General features: G+C 45.2%; 1 protein-coding gene across 1 annotated transcript; it reads left to right on the top strand.

Moving 5' to 3' along the window:
• The first annotated feature begins 833 nt into the window (after positions 1 to 833).
• On the top strand, positions 834 to 23,023 carry sack1fb (scaffolding CK1 anchoring protein Fb). Its single transcript, XM_088302857.1, has 5 exons — positions 834 to 1,370; positions 18,620 to 18,787; positions 19,308 to 19,429; positions 21,645 to 22,372; positions 22,682 to 23,023. The coding sequence occupies exons 1-5, from the start codon at positions 906 to 908 to the stop codon at positions 22,726 to 22,728; spliced, it is 1,530 nt and encodes a 509-aa protein (XP_088158983.1). The 5' UTR covers positions 834 to 905; the 3' UTR covers positions 22,729 to 23,023.
• Positions 23,024 to 23,336: the final 313 nt, after the last annotated feature.

Raw genomic sequence — 23,336 nt, 5'->3', positions numbered from 1 at the left:
GTTCCCTTGAAATATTTGATCTTTCTAACAAAGGGATTGTTTTACTTCAATAGTAGTAAGAGATGGACAAGGTGTGAAACCCGCTTAAAGAAAAAAGGAAACGCTTTTGAATAAATAGAATGGGATCCCAAAGGCAATATTTACAAGATTACGTAATAATATAAATGCCTTCGAAAGACATGTGCTATTAGGCAGTACAATTACCATGGCACAAACCTGAAGTAAAGTGACACCAACACCAGCTGGTGCATAAAAAACACAAATTGTCTGCGAACAATTAAGCCTAACTCGTTGTCACAGTGTGCAATACACTATCGGCACTTTGCCTACAGAAAGGTCGATTAAAACAAAGCCACAGCCCCTCCACTAAATGTATAAATCAAGCTGAAATGGTTCAAAATATGATTAAATAGACAGATTCAGAAAGATACAATGTGTCAATGACAGCATGTGAGATTTGTCACGGCCTTCCCATATAAATTTGAACTTTGCTCTGTTTTAATAATGTTCTGTATATAAAAAAGTACAGCATGCCAACAGAATAAAACTCCCCATCGAAGTGGTGCATTCGAGTGCATCTTGGAAACCTGCGAAATTTTATTTAAGACTTAAAGACCCACTTGCATATGATAAATGCTGGTAAAATATATAAATATTGTAATATTGTTTTTAACAGACATAACTATTTGTTAAAATGTGTGTTAAATGTTTATTTTGTACAAACAATGAAGTTTGAGACGAGTGAAAATTCCTGAATTCCGTAAGTCATTGAAGGCAGCACAACCCCGGCCGCGCCCCTCCTCCGCCCCCTGGCTTCAGGTAACTTTGTCCGGGCTCTCTTCTGTCCTACGTATCGGCCGCCACTCTCCTTCCAGCCAGGTAGGCCAACGAGGCGGACAGCAGCCATGGCCGAGTCCCAGCTCGTGTGCATGCAGGACGGAAGAATCGGGGTCCAGGTGCCGGAGACGCGGCCAGAGTTCTACTACAGCGAGGAGCAGCGCGCCGCCGTGGAGGAGCTCCTCAAGAACGGCGACGGTGCCTTCAAAATGCGCCTAAAGGACGACAATATGAAAGACTTTTTATCCGCCAGAGAGGTGAAAATGTTGAACAACAACTTTAAACACTACGAGGCAGCCGGGGAAGGGGGCACGGAGGCGGCCGCGGGGACGTCTCCGTCCTCGGACTCCGGGGTCCACTCTACCTACTGGCCCCAGATGTCCGATACCGAGGTGCCTCCGCTGGACATCGGCTGGCCCAATTGGGGCTTCTTCAAGGGGGTGACCCGGGTGGCAATCCACACGCACCCGCCCAAGGACAACGGACCCCATATCAAGGAGGTGGTGCGCAGGCTCATCCAAGGGGCGAGCAAGGTGGGCATATAATAATATATTAGGATTAATAATCGTGATTACAATATTGACTCAAATGATTAAGATTTTAATTTCGGTTGCAATCTTGCTACCCGTGTCATCTTTTAATAAGCTTCATTCTTACTTCTGCCAAGGATCTTAATATGTTTGCGTAGGGTGTTTTGTGAATGAGCGGCGTTAGGTAAATATAACACTTTACCCGGTTGTGCTCATGAAATGGAGGAGCAAGCAAGTTCTTGTTAATCGTTGACGCGGACGTGCATCCTGGAAGGTTTTGTGACACACTTATTGTCGTCATTCACTAAAGCTGGGTGATTCATTCATTTTAGTGATTAATTGCTCAGGATGATAAAAACCTTTTTTTTTTTTCACAAATGCTTTTTATTTTCTTTCTCTTTTATTTTTTTTATTCCTCGCTGATTTGCATTGCTTACACTAATGGCATGGCTACAATCACAGAGGACCTTGTTAGCAACAGCGCATTCATCTATCCATGATCTAAACCGCTTCTCCTCACAAGGGTTGTGAGGGTGCTGGAGCCAATCCCAGCTATCTCCCGGCAGTAGGCGAGGTACACTCTGAACTGGTTGCCAGCCAATCGCAGGGCACACATAGACGAACAACCATCCGCGCTCACACTCACACCTAGAGACAATTTAGAGTGTTCAGTCAACCTGTCATGTATGTCTTTGCAATGTGGGAGAAAATCAGAGCACCCGGAGAATACCCAAGAACATGCTAACTCCACTCAGGAAGGCTGGTGTCGGTGTCGGTACTAGATAGGGACGGGTTGCTAGATGTGGACGGGGTCCTTCGGTAGCCTTCACGTCTGCGAATGACGTCGCACGTTATGATATATTTATATTATATTTTTTCGACTCCATGTTTGTCACCCCTGTTTGTTACATTTGTATGTTCTGAGTTATTAAATAATAACAATTAAAAAATAATCAACTACATTTACGGCTACTTTTGCAAGGATCATCCTTTTTTTTCAGTGTCCTCTGCGTGCCTGTCGAAGACTCCCGTCAATGTTCCGTTAATTTGGGAATCAGACTGGTTAAAGGTCGGAGGGAAAACATGGAAATGTTTTATTAAGAAATATTTCACACTATATACAGACATATTCATTCATACAATCTTGTAGCCTGAGTGAACCACTGCATTGTTGCAAGTTTTATTTTATTTTATTTTTAGCAAATCATAATATGCAAAGAGAACAGCCAGGAGTAAAAAAAAACAAACAATGGGGCAAAGAAATATATTTGAGAAATCCGTGAATAAAATGTGACGTCAGCAGGCGTGCAGCCACCGAAGGACCCCGACCACATCGAGCTACCCCTCCAGATCTGGTCATTGTGGCCATTGTGTTAACCAGTCATCTACTCTAAGTTCTCTCTGTCTCTCTCTCTTTCTCTCTCTCTCTTTCTCTATTAGTGCTGTAAAGTGATATATACTCTGATATAATGATGATGAATTTTTTTCACCAATTAGTCACACGATTTTTGCATGATTAATTGCGATTAATCACATTTTTCAAGTACTATTTTTTGCGACGCTTGTAACAGATATTTACTTGAATGATGTCTTGGAATTAATGCAAAAATAATCAAATATGAAGTATATTTAATTAAAGATTGTTCTAAAAGTGTTCTTTGATTCTTGGAAAAATTTCTCAAAACTGCCCACAAGCACCACATTCCAGCAGTGTTGGTTTGCAATGCCCAGTGGTAACTTGAGTAGGGTGTTTTGTTCTGAGATGATGTGCTAAAGATATACAGCTAATATGGTACAATATTTGCAACGTGTGCACATTATTTTTTAAGTAAATCAAACTGAGTTAGCTGAGTTAAAATAAGAGGCCATTGTGCTAACCAGTTGGTCACCGTGTCGCCCTATTTATTTATGTACATATTTATTTATTAGAAAAAAAAATAAAGAAAGTTTCATTTTCTGCCTAGAAACAAGCATGAGTAGAATCATTTTTGCATTGCGGCGAAACGAGTCCTTGAGTAATTTGAGTGACTGGATTGAATAAATATGTTTTTACTGCCTCGGGTAATTGTTTTGCTGGTGTGCAACGTCGGGAAGCAAATAAAAATGGGCGAATAAATTACTGTATTTTCGTGACGAAAAGGCGCACTTTAAAGTCCCAAATACTCCACAAAACAGACGAGGCGCCCTGTTATGCTACGGCCTTGTGTGTAGTCAGAGCCACAGACCTGTACAATCTGTACATGTGCCCTGGTCTACTATTGTGTCGAGCAACGGGCCTATTACTCCTAAGTGCTTTTCAGGATACCTGTTAACACAGCCTACTGGTTAAACTTGAGATCACTGTACGCAGAATTGACTGTGACAAATACATTTTGGGGTTGGTTTGAGACAGTAAGTAATTAGAACAGACCAGTATGTACGTGTGTGAGAAAACTGGACAAAAGGGCAGCTGTCCACAATGTCTGTCTTATCATTCATGTTATTGCAAGCAAGAAACATCACAGGTTTAGACAACAGACTGCAAAAAAAACAACAACAAAAACACTGCCCAAAGCACACCACTCACATCTCTCTAACCAGCCATCTAATTGGTTGAGGCTGAGAGGCTCCCAGGCTGCCTCAGTACTCTTTTTGTGTTATTTTTATTTCTTTTTGAGGTATGGATATCATAAGAGATCCATGTTTTGGGTGAATTGTATTTGTTTTGTTTCATTGTTTGCTTGTATAGTGTTCAGTGATTTTGATTTTGATTTCGAACCGTGAGTAAGGAGTGTGGTGACTAGTGACATCCCTCCCCTGACATTGTCTATTTGTTGAACGAGCACATAATCTCCAGTGGTGCTTTCATTGACGTTGCCACCTAACTTAAAATGAGTGTTAGCATTTGCGAGCTGGTGTGGGCATGCCAGTGTGCGCCAGCTTGCAGGCGCTTCATAGTGTAATGCGGATTATGTATGTGTAAAAGAAAGAAATAGCATCCACAATTTGATCCTTCGTGAAAATGCGATACATTGTCATTGTTTAAAATGTTTTAGGCCCCCTTGCTCACCGTTAGCGACAAGTACCTGGCTACTAATCATTGATAACACCTCTGTTCAGTGTAATATTTAGTTGTATTTTTATTGGTCGGTGGTGCAAAAAAAGATTAGGAACTGCTGCACTTTACGCAACTTGTTTTGAAAAACGTCATTGTCAATTGCTTTTTCTACCGAAGGGAAAGACAGTCATTGCATTTCGTGTCCACAGCAGCCAGTTACATAAAAATAAAAAAAAAAATCCTCCTTGGCAAAGGTAGTCATCTTACTGGCAATACACTGCGGGGAAAACCCGCAATTTGCACAAACTTGATATGTTTGGGACTTATTGTATGCAACATGCTGGCTTGGATTTGTGCCAATGTTAAGACTTCAAAGGTGTTTATTTCCTTAATTCTTCATCATACTGATGAGATCACCATGTTGCCATCTTATCAAGAGTTCCATTTTTGTACCTGATACCCGGTTTGGAAAGAGGTCCAACTAATTACTTGAAATCCACCAAGTGGTCCAATTTGGATCACTCAACCCTGATCAGGTAGGATGGTAAAAGCACAAACAAAAAAGAGTGTCAACATGAAGGCCAACCATCAAGCATATAATTCTACAATTAAGGAAACAAAGACAAGAAAACCCTGAGGTGTGCTTACAGTAAATAGACACGGCTGTTTCATCATCTGTCTGTAACAATCCAAAGTATTTTATGAAGGGCTTTTTTTGTTTTCCTTTCGATTCATTTGTCAACACAGGGAGAAGGCTAATCTGCTAATCAACAAACTTCAGCGTTAGAGTTGAACAATCCTTTTCAAACCAACATGGCAAAGACTGCAGTTTGAAAAAAAAAAAAACAAAACGATTAATTCCGGTCGCTTCGTAGGCTTTATTCTCTCTCGCTCTCTACACAATGCAATACACGCTGTCTGTTTGGTATAGCGCGCAATGTTCAACAGGTAGAATCGGGTCAGGCTGTCGGGACAAATAGTCACTGTCATTGGCTGTCAGCTAGCGAATCAGTGCACTGGACTAATACTTGAATTGACGAAAACGGACAAACGGTGAAATTCAAAGCTATTCCTTAAGAGTGAAATCAACTTTGCTCATTTTCCATATCTCCTCTATGGTCATGATGGCTGGCTGGACAGAAGAGTGCAAAGTAGAATTAATCACTCAAATTCAACAAAGACAGCGATTATTGGACATCACCGTGACAGACTTCGGACTGACAACGTCCAGTGTAGTTGGCGTCGCTGTCGATTTTTGCAGTGTGTTTTTTCAGTCATTTTCTGGTTCTAGCCCAACGCGACAGTTGGCCATAGCAGCCGACGTCGGATTGGTGTGTTGAAGCCTTAAGACAGATTTGTTAACATTATTGTCATCATCTGATTTATGACTTCCTGATGTTTACACCATACTGTGTGGTTGAATTTTTTTCAACTTCTCATAGTGAACACTTTAAAAGACTGAAAGTCAAAGTGTTCAATAAGTTATCAGCTCTAACTGAAGGAGACAAATGTACTCTTTCATCTTAATTCATGGTTTATTTGCCTTTTTTGGGGTGTCAGCCGAGCCTCTAAAATAAAGCCAACACATTTATGTATAGTACATCTGTTATTGCTATCTGTAATACAAATTGTTTCATTGCTTGTGTTAGTCAAAACCATACAAAAGAGGACCATGAAAAAGTTCGCAATCGCTATCTACATTGAGCGTGAAATAATTATATAATTCATTGCACAATAATCTTGAGCACATCCACTAGAACTAACTCTCATGAGCAAGTCATAGGAATGTCTTAGAATTTAATCATTGAATCGTGTAATCAATAACGGTTTAATTTTTGTGTGCTGGGCAGTCTGAAACTCGTCCTGGCATGCAGCTAAAATATTTGAGCAGGCAGGCATCAACTGAGGAAGACCAGACCAGCTCAGACTTGTAAACTCAGTGTTCTGGTGAAAAGACCAAAAATACCAGCGAGGAGTCACGTCAAAGTAGATATGAAAGATTAATACAATGCATTACAGTACATTTGTTGCTCGACTGGTTGGTCGACATGTTGCTTTTGTGTTTAATTTGAGCGCAGCTTTGTTGAAGCACGAGACAGGAAGACTGTTTGCCATTTGCGTACAACTACCGCATCGTATTGTTTATCATACAGTGGAAAGTCCAGGCTGTCATGAAATGCGGAAGTTGTCCACAATTATCCTCCAAATTGGCGATAGACCGATACTCATTACCAAAAAAAAAAAGATATTTGGAGGCGATATTTATTTGCAGTAACAGGGAAAATATTAGCGTCAGCATTTGGAATCATGCAAACTAGGGCTGCACAATATCGGAAAGACTGTCAGGTTTCGGTCGCCGGTGGGCGAGGAGGAGGTGGACGCAGAGGTGCGAGGAAGCAGGGAAAAGGGTAAACTAAAGGGAATTTATTAAATTAATCAAATGAGGACAAACAACATGGCGTGGACAAACAAACGTGGCAGGGTGCAAAATGACTAAGACGAACTAAACGTGACTAAACAGAACAAAAGCCGAGGAACAAGACAGTGACAAAAACCAGGGACATGAGAGGGGGCGAGAGCAAGAACATGGCCGTGAAGGAGATCAGGGAGCGGTCGTGACAGTCCAAACGGAGTAATGTTCCGACAATGAGTTGTTGGGATGAGGTGTTTATATAGTCCAGTCATTAGGAGTGCGGATGGGCATCAGGTGTGTGAGCTGACGGGGAACAGGTGCGTGGCTGGTGAGGGCGAGGTGCTGAGGGGAAACGCCCCTACTCAGCAGATCAAAACAATAACAAGTGCACATGGCCGGGAGGTGAAGAAAACAATAACAAAACCGCATGAACACGAAAACAACAAAACCCCTGTCATGCCCGACGCGGATCATGACAGTACCCCCCCCTCAAGGGACGGATTCCAGACGTCCCACAAAAACACATCAACAAAACGAAACCCATGTCCATAAACGAGGGTGGGCGGAAGGGGTCGGGAGGTGGGACCACCACCCCGATACGAGGCCGGTCTGGCGGATTTCCGGGAGGCCAGACCAGCAAGTCCCTTCGTGGCTCTTCGGGCGGCCGTCCGGGTGGCCAGCCCAGCGAGTCCAGTTGTGCCCATTCGGGCGGACGTCCGGGAGGCCAACCCAGGGAGTCCGACTGTGGCCATTCGGGCGGACGTCCGGGAGGCCCAGATCGCCACATAGAATGCGCCGCCGAGGCTGAGATGAGAAGCGGCGGCGGGTCAAGGGGCGCAACCGAGGCAGGGGATTGGAGCGACGGCTGGTCGTCGAGCCCCGCCGAGTCAGGAACGTGGAACGGCGGCTGGTGGTCGAGCGTCGACGAGACAGGAACGTGGAGCGGCGGCTGGTCCTCGAGCCCCGCCGAGACAGGAACGTGGAGCGGCGGCTGGTCCTCGAGCCCCGCCGAGACAGGAACGTGGAGCGGCGGCTGGTCCTCGAGCCCCGCCGAGACAGGAACGTGGAGCGGCGGCTGGTCCTCGAGCCCCGCCGAGACAGGAACGTGGAGCGGCGGTGGACCGTCGGACGCCGCCGAGGCCGTGACGAGAAGCGGCGGCGCATCGTCGAAGGCCGCCGAGGCAGAGTCGAGAGGCGGCGGCGTGTCGTCGTCCACCACCGAGGCAGGAGCCAGGAGCGACCGTGGGTCGTCGAGCGCTGCCGGGGCAGGCCCTTGCAACGGGCGCAGGACAGGCTCCGCCGGAACGTGAGCTTGGGGCGGACGCACAACGTGCTCCGCCGGAACGTGAGCCTGGGGCGGACGCACAACGTGCTCCGCCGGAACGTGAACCTGGGGCGGACGCACAACGTGCTCCGCCGGAACGTGAACCTGGGGCGGACGCACAACGTGCTCCGCCGGAACGTGAACCTGGGGCGGACGCACAACGTGCTCCGCCGGAACGTGAACCTGGGGCGGACGCACAACGTGCTCCGCCGGAACGTGAACCTGGGGCGGACGCACAACGTGCTCCGCCTGAACGTGAACCTGGGGCGGACGCACAACGTGCTCCGCCTGAACGTGAACCTGGGGCGGACGCACAACGTGCTCCGCCTGAACGTGAACCTGGGGCGGACGCACAACGTGCTCCGCCTGAACGTGAACCTGGGGCGGACGCACAACGTGCTCCGCCTGAACGTGAACCTGGGGCGGACGCACAACGTGCTCCGCCTGAACGTGAACCTGGGGCGGACGCACAACGTGCTCCGCCTGAACGTGAACCTGGGGCGGACGCACAACGTGCTCCGCCTGAACGTGAACCTGGGGCGGACGCACAACGTGCTCCGCCTGAACGTGAACCTGGGACGGACGCACAACGTGCTCCGCCTGAACGTGAACCTGGGACGGACGCACAACGCGCTCCGCCGGGACATGGACCGGGGACGGACGCACAACGTGCTCCGCCGCAACATGGACTTGGGGCAGACGCGGAACGTGCTCCGCCGCAACATGGACTTGGGGTGGACGCAGGACGCGCACCACCGGAACATGGACTTGGGGCGAACGCACGACGTGCACCGCCGGAACATAAACTTGGGGCGGACGCGGAACGTGCTCCGCCGCCACATGGACTTGGGCCATCGGCAGGGCGCCGGAACGGGGCTCAGCAGCTGACGAGGAGCCGAGACGGGGCTCAGCAGCTGACGAGGAGCCGAGACGGGGCTCAGCAGCTGACGAGGAGCCTGGACGGGGCTCAGCAGCTGGGGAGGAGCCAGAGTGGGACTCTGGAGGCTGCAGCGGACGAGGAACCGGCACGGGGGTCTTCCGCTGACGAGGAGCCGGCACTGGAGGCTGCAGCTGGCGAGGAGCCGGCACTGGGGGCTGCAACTGACGAGGAGCCGGCACTGGGGGCTGCAGCTGACGAGGGGCCGGCACTGGAGGCTGCAGCTGACGAGGGGCCGGCACTGGAGGCTGCAGCTGACGAGGAGGCGGCGCTGGAGGCTGCAGCTGACGAGGAGGCGGCGCTGGTTGCTGCAGCTGACGTGGAGGCGGCGCTGGTTGCTGCAGCTGACGTGGAGGCGGCGTGGGTTGCTGCAGCTGACGTGGAGGCGGCGTGGGTTGCTGCAGCTGACGTGGAGGCGGCGTGGGTTGCTGCAGCTGACGTGGAGGCGGCGTGGGTTGCTGCAGCTGACGTGGAGGCGGCGTGGGTTGCTGCAGCTGACGTGGAGGCGGCGTGGGTTGCTGCAGCTGACGTGGAGGCGGCGTGGGTTGCTGCAGCTGACGTGGAGGCGGCGTGGGTTGCTGCAGCTGACGTGGAGGCTGCAGCGGGCCGGGCGCAGCAGCCGGGCCGGGCGCAGCCGAAACGGGGAAACTGATCCCTATCAGCCTGCCGCCATAGGGAGTCAGGGGAACGGGAAACATGAGGGACCGTGACTACTGGTGCTGGTGAACGTGAGCTATGAAACGCCAGGGGAACGTGACTAGGAGCGGAAACAGACTGTGGACGTGGTGAACGACGTGGCCGTGATCTACGTGATTTGGGACGAGGTGAACGACGCGAGGTAACGTGGGAGGTGGTCTCAAAACGGTCCAAAGAAAAAGGTGACGGAAATTGTTCGGGGGGAGGAAAGTGACTGGTACTAACTGCATCTGTGTCGTGCTGAGCATACAACAGGTCGTAAATGTATTCAAAATCATCCTCATGATCCGAGTCTACAACAATGCGAGGGGGTGAAATGGCAAGGCGCTCAAATTCCTCTTCGTAATCGAAGTCTATAATAAGATGGGGAGGTATGACAGGTGGGTAATCCTTAACATTATCATGAAACGCAGGGGAGGAAACAAACGGGGAACGAAAAATTGAACCTACGTGAAGGACACAGGATTGGTCGGCAGGCTGAGGGGGGTAGTCCGAGCAGCGACGACGATGTCGCCGAGAGCTTCCCGCTGGGTCCGTGGTTGGTCGGAACATTCTGTCAGGTTTCGGTCGCCGGTGGGCGAGGAGGAGGTGGACGCAGAGGTGCGAGGAAGCAGGGAAAAGGGTAAACTAAAGGGAATTTATTAAATTAATCAAATGAGGACAAACAACATGGCGTGGACAAACAAACGTGGCAGGGTGCAAAATGACTAAGACGAACTAAACGTGACTAAACAGAACAAAAGCCGAGGAACAAGACAGTGACAAAAACCAGGGACATGAGAGGGGGCGAGAGCAAGAACATGGCCGTGAAGGAGATCAGGGAGCGGTCGTGACAGTCCAAACGGAGTAATGTTCCGACAATGAGTTGTTGGGATGAGGTGTTTATATAGTCCAGTCATTAGGAGTGCGGATGGGCATCAGGTGTGTGAGCTGACGGGGAACAGGTGCGTGGCTGGTGAGGGCGAGGTGCTGAGGGGAAACGCCCCTACTCAGCAGATCAAAACAATAACAAGTGCACATGGCCGGGAGGTGAAGAAAACAATAACAAAACCGCATGAACACGAAAACAACAAAACCCCTGTCATGCCCGACGCGGATCATGACAAAGACATGTCAGGGTTCGCGGTTAACCGCTTCCCGATTGCCCGGGGCAAGGTAAAATTATGGGCAACTTACCCGACCGGGCAAGCATTTTTTAAAGCAGCCAAATATCTTTAATTTCGACGAAAACTGTGGTGTGATCTGTTTGTATGCACTGTACGGTGATGGTTTAACCCAGACACCCCCTTATGTTGTGGTATGGTCCATTGGCCTTATCGGGGGCAATGGGCAGGCGCTACAGGTATCAGTTAGTTCAGTGAATGTCGAGTTAAAGTGAACGTCAATAAATCTTGCAGTATTGGAACTCGCTGTAGTTGCATCCCCTTTGAAGTTTGAAAAACACAACAAAAACCTACGATATTTGGGCCGAAAATTGACAGCCGGAAGTTTTCTTACCTTCTGCGCATGTTTACAAGTGGCGACGAGTTCGTTCAAATCCGAACATTTCGGATTCCTCTGACATGACTAAAATAGCTAGAATATTTTTAAGTAGACAATTCAGTTGTGAGTAAGGAAGGGAGTAATATTTGATTATTGGCTGTTAATTCATTCGCTCCATGATGTGACCTGACATAGTGTCAGTGACTGTGTTCTGTTTATGCTATGAAACTTATGGAGGCAGCACCACAGGCACTGGTCTTAAAGGAATACACAAATTTCCCACACTCATAATTTACTCATGTGATTACTCCATTAATAGGCTCTCCTGGACTTAAAATTGATAATCTGGATTGCTGTAATATCATTTTCCCAATTTAACATGCAGATTTGTTAATTATTAAAACTACAATTAACATTTTCAATAACTGCACAGAATCATACGTGCTGTTGTGAGCAGGGTTTCATGGTTGATGATGAAAACAAGATTAATTTATGCACCTAATTAATGTGTTAATACATGATACATTTTTATTTAAGCAACCCTTATGATTGTAACGTATTTTTAATTCTTTCGAGGCAGGAACTGTCCGAACAAAAAATTCATGCAATTTGTAATTAGACACTTTGTCATACAAAAAGTCACTCAGGGCAAGGTAATTTAATCTTCGGGCAAGAGAAAAAAAATTGTCACTTGCCCAAGTTGGGCAAGTAATTTGGCCACTCGGGCAAGGCAAATTTTAGTGGCACTTGCCCTATGGGCAAGCAGTTTTTAAAGTTAACTTCGAACCCTGCATGTAACATGTACAAACCGAACTAAAGTTGCCATTGCAATAGATTGATGCTTTTTCTTCAACGACGTTGTCGTGGTCTTCTGTCTTCATCTCTCTTTTAGCGGTTGCAAAAGGCGTGTCGATGCATTACTTCAACTTTCTTAAATGGAGTGTGGGGCTGCCAAATACCATTTCACAACATCTTAACCCCGCTCTTTCTGAAAATAAGAATAAAAATATAAAATTTAACTTACAAAATTTTATATTTCTCTGTAAAACTGTCTCTGCGGTCAAAGCGAATTTATTACCTCTAACATGATTAATTAGATGTTACGTTCCCAGCTGATTCTCTGTTCCGTGCATAACGCCACGTACCGTACATATATTGTCAATGCAGTCTACTCAAGTAGGTCTGCCATCATAACAAACACACGAGACAGGCAAGGCACATTTCCGTCCCTCGACAGACTGGGACTTCAGTTGATACTTGACCCGGTTAGTGAGAATTACACAGACGGATGAAAACCGACATCTGTCCGTGCCGAGTCCGTCTTTTTTATTTATTTATGTTTTTTCTTTTAAGTTTCCCGTCGTTATTCTACGTGAGCAAAACGAGAGTCCGTTAGGTTGACTAAATGTACACCGCTGAAAATACATTCAAACTTGGGCTGCATGACATTGGAAAAACATGTGATATGTGGTATGGTGGTTGAATGTAGAAATATAAATTTTATTACAATATTTAAAGGTGTACCTAAAGAAATTACTTTTTTATTACCTAATGAAATCATTATTTTTTTTCATGCAGCAAAATAATCAAGATCAATGTATACCTAGCTAATTAATTGTAATTAGATAATGTCCAACTATTGAATGGTGATTTACATTTAAGTTTGGTTCTGACTGGTTAAATTCAGATAAAAACATGCAATTCTATAAAAAACTTATTGCATGTCTTTGCGATATACAATTGCATGGGCCAGTATCGTGATATTGATATTTTTGGGGAATATTGTGCGGCCCTAATTCAAGCATGTTTGCAAATACGTTCGACTGTATTTAGGAACGGATTTGCAAGCACGGTCCAATGTATTTGCCTGTCCACATTGTCAGTTCCACGCTTACGTTGTTTTACTATTAACAGTGATTATTTTCTTATTACACAAACAGGCTTGAGAACTAGAGTGATGACTACTATTCTTCTTTATTTCCAATGGGAGAAGTTCCAGTGGCAAGCTGGCGAGTTTTCTGAAATGTCTGACACCGGAGGCTGTTTGAAACAGATTTTTTTCATGGTGTACCTAATGAAGTGGCTAGTTTGAACCTTCTTTTTGAGGAAAGTCAGAAGCTGTCAGCAACGAGTTCAATGGAAGAGCCATGTTTGCAGTCGTAACTCCTCTGAGGAGAGGCTGTAAACAAGCTGGAGGCCGCATTAACTGTACGCAGGCGGATAAAAGCGAGTAGCTGCTTTCAACACTTAAAATTCTACCAGGGTGCCTGGTGAGGAGAAGTCAAAAAAAGTTTCCAACATTAATTAAGTTGTGCAACAACGGCAGGCAGTGAAACAAGACTGTGGGTGACCCACTTGGAGAAAGAGTGTGTCAGCTGAAGGAATAAATGAGTCAGTGGTGCTGAGAAAACGTTCATTTGTGAGGCTGCTGAATGCAACTCACTCATTCAAATTCACTCTAGTCGCTCTCTGTTTGTTTCAATTGTGCAAGGTGTTGTTTATCATTAATAACTAACGAGCGGAACATAATAGCACGATCGTATGACACGTGTTGCATTTTTCGTTGACGTGTGGCGAGCGTTTCTTTCGTGCAAGGTAGCAATTAGCTGGTTATCAGGAATAAATGACCCGTGGAGCATACTCACACAATCCTACAACATAACTTTGTTGTAGGATTACGTGTCTGTGACCAACTGTGCTGGAATTTTTATTTATTTTTTTCCTTGGTGAGGATTGTGGACTAGTTCTAGTCATTCTGTTTATTCCCCTTGTTCAATGTGGTGATCCTGAAAAAACGATGAGAGGAGTGGCAGGAATAAATGATGACACATACACGCGTGACAGAGCGCGCTGTGGACTATTTTCTTAGTAGATTGTTTCTTGATGTTCTACTTCTAACTCTTGAGCAAGGTCGTGGTTATCATGAAGTGAGAGCAACATATATGTTACAGTACATAAATTGCACACACATGTAGCCTTGGGCAATTTCTTTTAATGGATTATTGTATTTCGATTCATTTTTGGCATTCATGTAAGGCTGCAGTTATCATGAAAAACTAGCAAGTGGAGCATAATCCAAACATCCTTTCACATGAACATTGCAACTAGGGGTGGGACGATACGGGTAACTCACGATTCGATACTGTGACGATATGTGGCCCACAATAACGATAATATCACAAAACACAATGTCTACGATATTCAATATATCATTAGAAATCTCTTCAACAATATATCACGAGATATGTGATTAAAAAATAAAAAAATGGCCATAAAAATGAAAACATGAATTTTTTTTTTCAATGCCAATACAAAGTACAAAGAAAGATGCATTTGCAAAGTACCTCACTGCCGCTGAGTCTTAACACTGTAGCTACGGCTGGACGAATTAAAGTGCACAAACATTAATAACAGTCATTCATTCATTCATTATCTATACCGCTTCTCCTCACGAGGGTCGCGGGGGGCGCTGGAGCCTATCCCAGCTATCTTCGGGCAGTAGGCGGGGTACACCCTGAACTGGTTGCCAGCCAATTGCGGGGCACACAGAGACGAACAACCATCCGCGCTCACACTCATACCTGGGGGCAATTTAGGGTTCAATCGGCCTGCCATGCATGTTTTTGGAATGTGGGAGCAAACCAGCGTACCCGGAGGAAACCCACGCAAGCACGGGGAGAACATACAAACTCCACACAGGATGGCCGGAGCCGGGATCGAACCCACGCCCGATGCTGTCTCTCACTGTGAGGCCATCATGCCAACCAGTCGGCCACCATGCCGCCATTAATAACATGTTTTATGTAAACCAAGACACTGCACTGCTTTCTGAACCTGAAATGTCAGTATCAACTGTCATTAAAGTGCTTTACGTTAACCTGCCCAGTGGAAACATCAAGGCATATTCTTCTTGAGGAACACTAACTGAACAACATGCTCAGACGTAAGAGCACACCACAGGGAAACTTTGCTTTAAAAGCAGCAGTGATTGTCGGCTGTCTTGGTTCACCTTTTTTTATCACCTGCGAGTAGTAACCGTGATAGCGAACGAGGTGGCTTTGCAGATTCGTAGTGTTGATGTTATATTTTACCTTTGCAAAGCAGTTCTTGCAGATTGCATATTCTTTATCCAGTGTTCTCCCGTCACCGGTCTCGTAAAAAGCGAAGTGTCTCCACACTTTCGAGTGGAAACTCTTGAAACTTTGTTTTTCTGGGTTTTCCGCCATTCTTGCATTAGTTCCTTTTCTATTGTAAATTCTTCACACTCTTCCCCGGCGGCTGATCCCGGCAATTTTAGAACCGTTTGCGGCATTAGCGCCCCCACAGACAGGACAGGAGAGATAAATGCGGACGGTGATGACGAGGTAAATCCATTATGTGCGTTGTTTTGAAATATCGATATTGCCGGCAGGCTATCGATTATTTATTGCGACAGAGTTGGCAACAATTTATTGCAATATTGATTTTTTTCCCACCCCTAATTGCAACCACCAAAGATCCATACTGACAATTTTCTGACAGTGAATTATTTCTTTAGAATCAGAATCAGAATGCCCTTTGTTGTCATTATACTCAGTATACAATGAGATTGGAGCATTCCCTTCTACAGTTGAAATATGGATAATACAAAATAATTCCACACGCTGGCCGACTGGTTAGCACGATGGCCTCACAGTGAGAGACAGCATCGGTCGTGGGTTCAATCTCGGCTCCGGCCATCCTGTGTGGAATTTGCATGTTCTCCCCGTGCCTGCGTGGGTTTCCTACGGGTACTCCGGTTTCCTCCCACATTCCAAAAACTTGCATGGCAGGTCGATTGAATACTCAAAATTGCCCCTAGGTATGAATGTGAGCGCGGATGGTTGTTCGTCTCGGTGTCCCCTGCAATTGGATGGCAACCAATTCAGGGTGTCCCTCGCCTACTGCCCAAAGATAGCTGGGATAAGCTCCAGCACCCCCTGCGACTCTAGTGAGGAGAAGCGGTATTGAAAATGGATAGATGGACTAAATAATAAATTATAAAAAACAAAAATAAAAGTGTTGAAAAAGTGCACTGGGTGCCACATCATGTTGCAGTTCTACAAGGTAAAGATAGTTGCGTGCGAGTGTTCAGAATGGAGATGGCTCTCGGGAAGAAACTATTTTTCAGTCTGTTTGTCTTTGTATTGATGCACCTGTATCGCCTGCCAAAGGGCAACAGGTCAAAGAGGTGTGAGCTCGGGTGAGTATTGTGCTTGATGATCTTGTGAGCTCTGCTGAGGCACCGGGTGATTTAGATGTCTGACAGGGACGGGAGAGGGCAGCCAATAATCCTCTGCGCCGTTTTGACTATCCTCTGGAGCCTCACTCTCTCTGCCTCAGTACAGCTGCTGTACCAGATGGAGACACAATAAGTCAGAAGGCTTTCGATGGATGAGTGGTAGAAGGCCAGCAGCAGCTTGCTGTCCAGGTCGAATTTCCTGAGGACCCTCAGGAAGTGCAGATGCTGATGGACCATCTTTATCACTGCTGTGGTGTTGTATGTCCAGGAGAGGTCATTGGAGATCTGTACTGCCAGAAACTTGAATGTGTGGACCCTCTCCTTTGATGTCGAGGTTTTTTTAATGAATGTTTAATTAAATTAATGTTTCATTAATTTCTATTGTACCAAGGATTGGTTGTCATGTAAAACCAAAGCCCTGCTGCCATCCACCTCGTGCTTGAGCTCATCTCATTTGTGCAGCTCACAATTAAAAATACACACATAATTCTCACAATGTGGTGCTCCATATTTTGCAAAAGCCGCAATTTTCAAATCAAAATCCTACTTTGTAAAACTTGTATTGGACACACACTCAAAAGCTAAAAGTCCCTGTAAAGTGAAAATAATACGGCCTGGTGATTTTGACACACCAGACAGAATTGTTAACAAGCCTATTAAATATGAAGGAATGAAAAAAATGACCAAGTATATAAAATGAGCATTGAAAATCATGAAACGTAGAGGCCTCTACTGAGCCGTCGGCTGCTGTGGGAGTGTCTGCTGAATGCGTTGAAAACAAGCCCTATCCTTCACCTGTCAGTCAAATACGCTCGTTTGTACAGTATGTGCTGAAATTGCTGTATATGTGATGCAAAGGCCAATTAACATGTGCAGCTGCACTTTAAATAAACAATATAGACCCACACTTCGACACAACACTGAGCAAGCCCGTTGCTGCTTTGTTCCTCAGCCAGTGGGTTAGCGAACAACAGTTAATTTTCCTTGAAGTGTTGCTATTGTGTGGACCAAGCCCGCTAACAATTAGCCTGCAAGCTCGATCGCCTGCTCGAGGACCAGCAACGGGACCGTGCTAGTCACTCTAGTCCAAATAACAAACACGTTACTTGAACGAAGATTATCTTTTTTAGCATAGCTTGCTAACTCACTGAATTCTGTAATGGCAAAAATGAGAACAATTATTCTTATGACATTACTTGCAATTGCTGGAGATCAGGGGTGGGCAAACTTTATGATTGGTCGGCCGCAATGGGTTCTAAAATTTGACAGAGGGGCGGGACCAGGAGCGGATGGATGAAAGTGAACAAAAGCATTACAACTATATATGTATATATGTATCTGAATATATATATGTGTGTATATGGATGTATGTATGTCTTTGAAAAACCACAGTATTTAGAAAATAAAACATTAAGAAGGTATATTCATTGAATTTTTTTCAAGTTCGGCGGGCCGCATTAAAACGTTTAACGTGCCGCATGTGGCTCCCGGGCCGTAGTTTGCCCACGCCTGCGGTAGGTAGCCATTCATGACAGGAAGCCCATGTGCATATGAGGAAATACAATACAATTGTATTTAGCGCATTTCACAACAGATGGAGCTGTAACAAAACGCTTACCATATGCCGTCATATAAATTAGCAGGTAATTAGAACATAAATTAAAACACGTAAACTCATTTACAATAGATACCAGAATAAAAGCAGAACAGCGACAGTCTCATGCTGAGTCGAAAGCTAAAGAATAAAAATGTTTCTTCAAACGGGTTTTGAAAATGGACAGAGAGGGAGCTTGCCTAACATTTAATGGAATCTCATTCCATAGGGAAGGACCAGCAACTGAAAAGGCACGATCCCCCCTGAGGCTCCGCCATAGCCATAGTTGGGCTTGTAGTGGTATCTGTCTAAACAAAAAAGCGGTATCGAACATCCCCAATCCGAACAATTCAGTACTAAATTGTTTCAGTCATTGTCCATGTTTTTCACACTTATCCTCAACCATATTCCATGTGCAGTCTTTACAAACAAACTGAAATAACTTTACAGTGTCTTTAATTGTATTTCATAGGATTTTTGTTGTCCTCTTGTTCCCATGCTAATAAAAGGTGATTGCCATCGTGATGGACCTGCTCACAGACCTCCAGATCCTGCAGGACCTGATGGATGCCGCCTGGCGCCGCTCGGTGCCTATCTATATCCTGCTGGACAACCATGGCGTGCCACACTTCCTGGACATGTGCTCTCGTCTGCAGATCGGCGCCCAGCACCTGCGGGTAAGACTGTTCCCCACAGAGGTGATGAATTTCGCATACGTGTGGAATTTTCATTTGTATTCAGCGACTACATTAAAATCTCTTACTAAACCATTTTTCTTTTTTTTTGCTGGGTTTGTTTTTTTTCCCCCCACGTTTTGGTGGTCAATGTGGTTCACCCACATTGTGCAACATAGGGCAAACATCTTTGCGATAAAGGTTGACAAACTCATTGCCATCACTGCAACCGGACCTTGATTTGCATATGTTATTTGTTTTCAGTGAACACCTGCAGCACTTGTTTATTTTCAAAGTCATTTCCCAGTCTCGCGAAGGCAAAGGTGTGCTTGCTTCGCTCACCACAGAAATGCACAACTTAGAGCCAGCTGCATGCTGACATTTGAAGCTATTTGAACTTTTGACAACTTAAGGCAATGCCACATGTTGTTCTCAGGAAGCAACGTTGTCCTTAAAGATAGTAATGCGCTTGTCTATGTATTGTCTTTACAACATATTTCTAATCTCAAACTCTGATTTGCAGAACATTCGTGCCAGAACACTCACCGGGGTAGGCTTCAACTTGTCCTTCGGCAGACTCCCCGGTTCCTTGTGCTCCAAGTACATGCTGGTGGATGGCGAGAAGGTGGTCTTTGGATCGTACAGGTGAGAAACCAATACAGCCCCCTTGGCTGATGGGTCAGCTAGCAACAAGTGTCAAATGTGTTCCCGTACATTCTTTTTTAAACCTAGCCCCCAAAGCCAGTTTTCTTTTGCAATATGACATTAGGCAGGCTTGTATGTCATGAGTAGACCCACAAAAAACTCTCAAGAAGCCAGGCTTGAAAATTCACAGGGAGTCAGCCATTTTGTCTGAAAGCAGACCATAAAGGGTCAATTTGTGGCATTGGTCACACCATAGTAAAATTGACTTGATAGTGGCCCTCTGAATTAAAAAGAAACCCAATTTGACTCAGCAACTTGAGATCTGCTTGCTACTTCACAAATAGACTAACTAAAAAAGTTTCAAGAATCCACACCTGAAAATGCGCAGGAAGTCTGCTATTTTGGTTATCAGCATCCATTTTAGGATGATTTTGGCCATTTCTCATATAGCCGTAGACATTTTGTCACATAGGTACAAAATTTAAACCACATATTTTAGACACAGGGATGACACAAAGTTCTCTTAAATGCATTTGGGCTTAACCCTTGGTTAACATTTTTGAGGAAAATTCAGCCCACGAAGCCATTTTCACTTAGCAATCTGAAATTTGCCAGGAGTATCTAGCTATGAGACAAGAAGCACAATGAAGTCTTTGAAGCCCTGCCTAAAAACGCACAGGACGTCTGCTATTTTGGTTTCAAACAGACATTTTAGTGTCTGGGGGCGACTGGTTAGCACAATGGCCTCACAGTGCAGAGGTACAGCTCCAGCAGCTCCAGTGCAGAGGTCGTGGGTTCGATTCTCCGGCCTTCCTGTGTGGAGTTTGCATGTTCTCCCCATGCCTGCGTGGGTTTTCTCCGGGTACTCTGGTTTCCTCCCACATTCCAAAGATATGCATTGTAGGTTCATTGGACGCTTAAAACTAATCACTAGCTGTGATTGTGAGCATGGATGGTGTATTGTCTTTGTGTGCCCTGCGATTGGCTGGCAACCAGTTCAGGGTGTACCGCCCCTACTCCCCGATGACAGCTGGGATAGGCTCCAGCGCGCCTGTGACCCTCATAGGGAGAAAGCGGCTTAGATAATGGTTGGATGGATTTTAGTGTCTTTTTAGACATTTTCCACATGGAGATTTTTGTCCAATTCCTACCAAATTTAAACCATGTATACAAGAGCGGCGACACTAAATTGCTAATCCAATTTTTGTTGTTGACTGAGGGTGGAGAATGGGGACGAAATTTTATGAAACATAAAGCGTTATTTTCGGAATAAAAAAACAAACAAAAAAAACCCAAAAGGGCAGTACATACCAGTTTACTTTAAGCTGCACAAAATCATCCCTGAAATCATCCAAGAAAATTGTCTACTAATAAAAACCAGAAGTTAACATAAACAATTGAACTGATTCATCCCAATATAAAAAATAGTTCAAACAGTTAGAGCAGTAAATTCAGCTCAGTTTAATTTCCCTGCCCTGCCACACCCAGCATTCCGCCCCAACAGTCGATGTTCCAGTTTTTTTAAAATGCTTAAGTGACACGCTTGAGAGCCTCATTAGCATTCAGTCATTGACGTGACTGAATTACAACAGGGATCAGTTCCTCTTGCGCTGTCAGAGTGACACCTGGGCCAAACTCATTTAGCTAAGAAGTCGTCAAGGCCACGTGGAGAAGTCGCTCATTAAATCGTGCATGTCGGAATGATCCCACGTTTGCGATCTGCTCGGACCATTTCATTATGACAATGGCAGCGATTCCTCTAATTTTCATTCCTAACAAGCATATGCAGGAATTGCAGATTGCTTTTACTATTGCATAAGATCCCTTTGTAAGCAAACAGTAACAACTGCATCTCAAGCTAATGATGCTACTGTGAAAATATATCTTGAAACTTGGTAAATTAATGGCTTGGTGGTAGAATTACCTTTATGTATAAATGGACAATGGATTTGATTTATAATTTCAGTTTGTTTGTCATGAATTTCGTCCAGCAGTACGGCTAAATTCTGCTTCACCATGGTTGCTTTGAACCCTGGCCTTTCCCTAAATGACTCTTCCCTAATTGAAGTCTGCAGACCTCAGAGCCCTTCTGAGTTTATATTCACTTTGCATTTTTTAATGCATTCCGGAGGATTTATTTATTAATTGGATTATTTTTCAAAATAATCAGCCCTTAACACAATGTCCTGTATTCCTGTTCTTTCCCATGTGTCAGTTTCTCGTGGTCCACTTCTCGCATGGACCGCAACACCATTACGGTGATGACGGGCCAAGTGGTGGAGTTCTTCGACCAGGACTTCCGTGAGCTCTATGCCGTTTCGGAGAAGCTGGACTTGTTCCGCGAGTTTCACGTGAGCCCACCGGCCAAAGTGAGCACCAGCGTGCACTCCAAGGTGGGCCCCAAGCGCCCCCCGCTTCCCGCCACCACGTCCCGCTTCCAAGTCAGCCTGGGTGACGCCCGCAAGGTCAACAACATTGAGGTGCCTGCTCACAAGTACTACAATCCCAAGTACTTCCTCTTGTTCCCGGACGTGCCGCACCCGGCGAGGTCCCTACAGGGGCCTACCAAACCGTCAGAGCTCTTGCGGCTGACCGTGCCGCAGGACCAGGTCACCAGTAGCGAAAAGCTAGACCGTCTCAGCCCACTACCGTCAGAAGCCCCCATAGAGTTCTTCAAGAAACCCAACGGAGTCCCGCAGGAGAAGAAGAGACTGACGCTGAAGCAGAAGATCTCCAAGAGGTTGTCATCCAGCAAGCTGTCCATCAACAGCGGGAGGTCAAGCCCCTCCCCTGGCGATTCCACAGGACACCTGGGGAGCCAGGACAACCTAGAGGTGAGGGTCAAATCGCCCCACAACAAGCTCAGGCTACTAAAGAGGCCGTCCACGCTCGGACCCAGGGCGGACTCTGTGCAGACGGTCAACACCACGCAAGACAACATAAGTGAGTGACGACGGCTTGAGGTTAGATTATGATACAGTTGATATAAAAAAAGTATACACACCCCTTGTCAAATGTCAGGTGTTTATTTCAAAATATCCGTAATACAGTTAAATAATCATTTCAATTTGAAAGCTTTTTTTTTGACACGACTACTCAATTGAAGATAAAAACAAAACAATAAAATCTTTTTGCAGAGGCAAGTAAAAAACAAAACAAATGAGATTGTGTGGTTGCACAAGTGAGCACATCCACTTGGAGCTGGTCAGTCAGGAAAGGCCTACTTGAACTTTTTTTCTGTTTGTTCCACAGGCATGACTAGTCACCGTCGATCTAAGCAAGTCTGCAAAGTGTCCTGAGGTCTCGTTTTGGACAACGATTTTTTTTTTTCCTCTCAAGTATATTTGAAACGGTTTACAAGCACTAAATTCACTTTTATTAGTGTGTGTTGATTGGACATCCCGCGGCTCACTGGAAGTAGACTCCTTGCCGGAACAGCTGACCAATCAAAGTGGCTATTGAAACAAAAAGACAAGTGCCTTCTTCATTGTTGTAGAAAAATAAAATAATGTGTATGATTTAATTTTTGTTCACAATGTGTATTCTCTTAGGCATTTTGTTGATGTTTACTAAATAAAGTGCAATTTCCAGGAACATTGTAGCGCATTAAATCTTGCAGGGATTAAATGAATTAAAATCGGATAAAAATAATAACATTTTAGGTGTAGTTTTGCTTTTTGTTATTAATTTTTTTTTTAAAAAGTGAAAAAAGATGAAACACCACTGAAAAAAAACAACAAATTACCAGTCAGTAAGGTGATAAATATTTCTATATTTTTTTCTATATATAGAAAAAAAACATTAAAAATACTGGTAATATTTTAAAAAAAAAAGAAAAAGATTTTGTGTGGGGGGGCTGTGCGTGTGCTCGCGTGTGCGTGTGTGTGCGCGCGTGCTCGTGTGTGGG

This window comes from Idiotropiscis lumnitzeri, chromosome 8, assembly GCF_059441095.1.
Source record: "Idiotropiscis lumnitzeri isolate Australia: NSW breed Sydney's pygmy pipehorse chromosome 8, RoL_Ilum_1.0, whole genome shotgun sequence".
NCBI lineage: Eukaryota > Metazoa > Chordata > Actinopteri > Syngnathiformes > Syngnathidae > Idiotropiscis > Idiotropiscis lumnitzeri.
This window is presented reverse-complemented; position numbering and strand designations above follow the sequence as displayed.

Excerpts from the sequence above, each read along its gene's own strand:
- sack1fb (XM_088302857.1), top strand. The coding sequence starts at position 906 with ATGGCCGAGTCCCAGCTCGTGTGCATGCAGGACGGAAGAATCGGGGTC. Across the intron at positions 1,371-18,619 it reads TCATCCAAGGGGCGAGCAAG|GTGATTGCCATCGTGATGGA; the intron begins GTGGGCATATAA and ends TGCTAATAAAAG. Across the intron at positions 19,430-21,644 it reads GTGGTCTTTGGATCGTACAG|TTTCTCGTGGTCCACTTCTC; the intron begins GTGAGAAACCAA and ends CCCATGTGTCAG.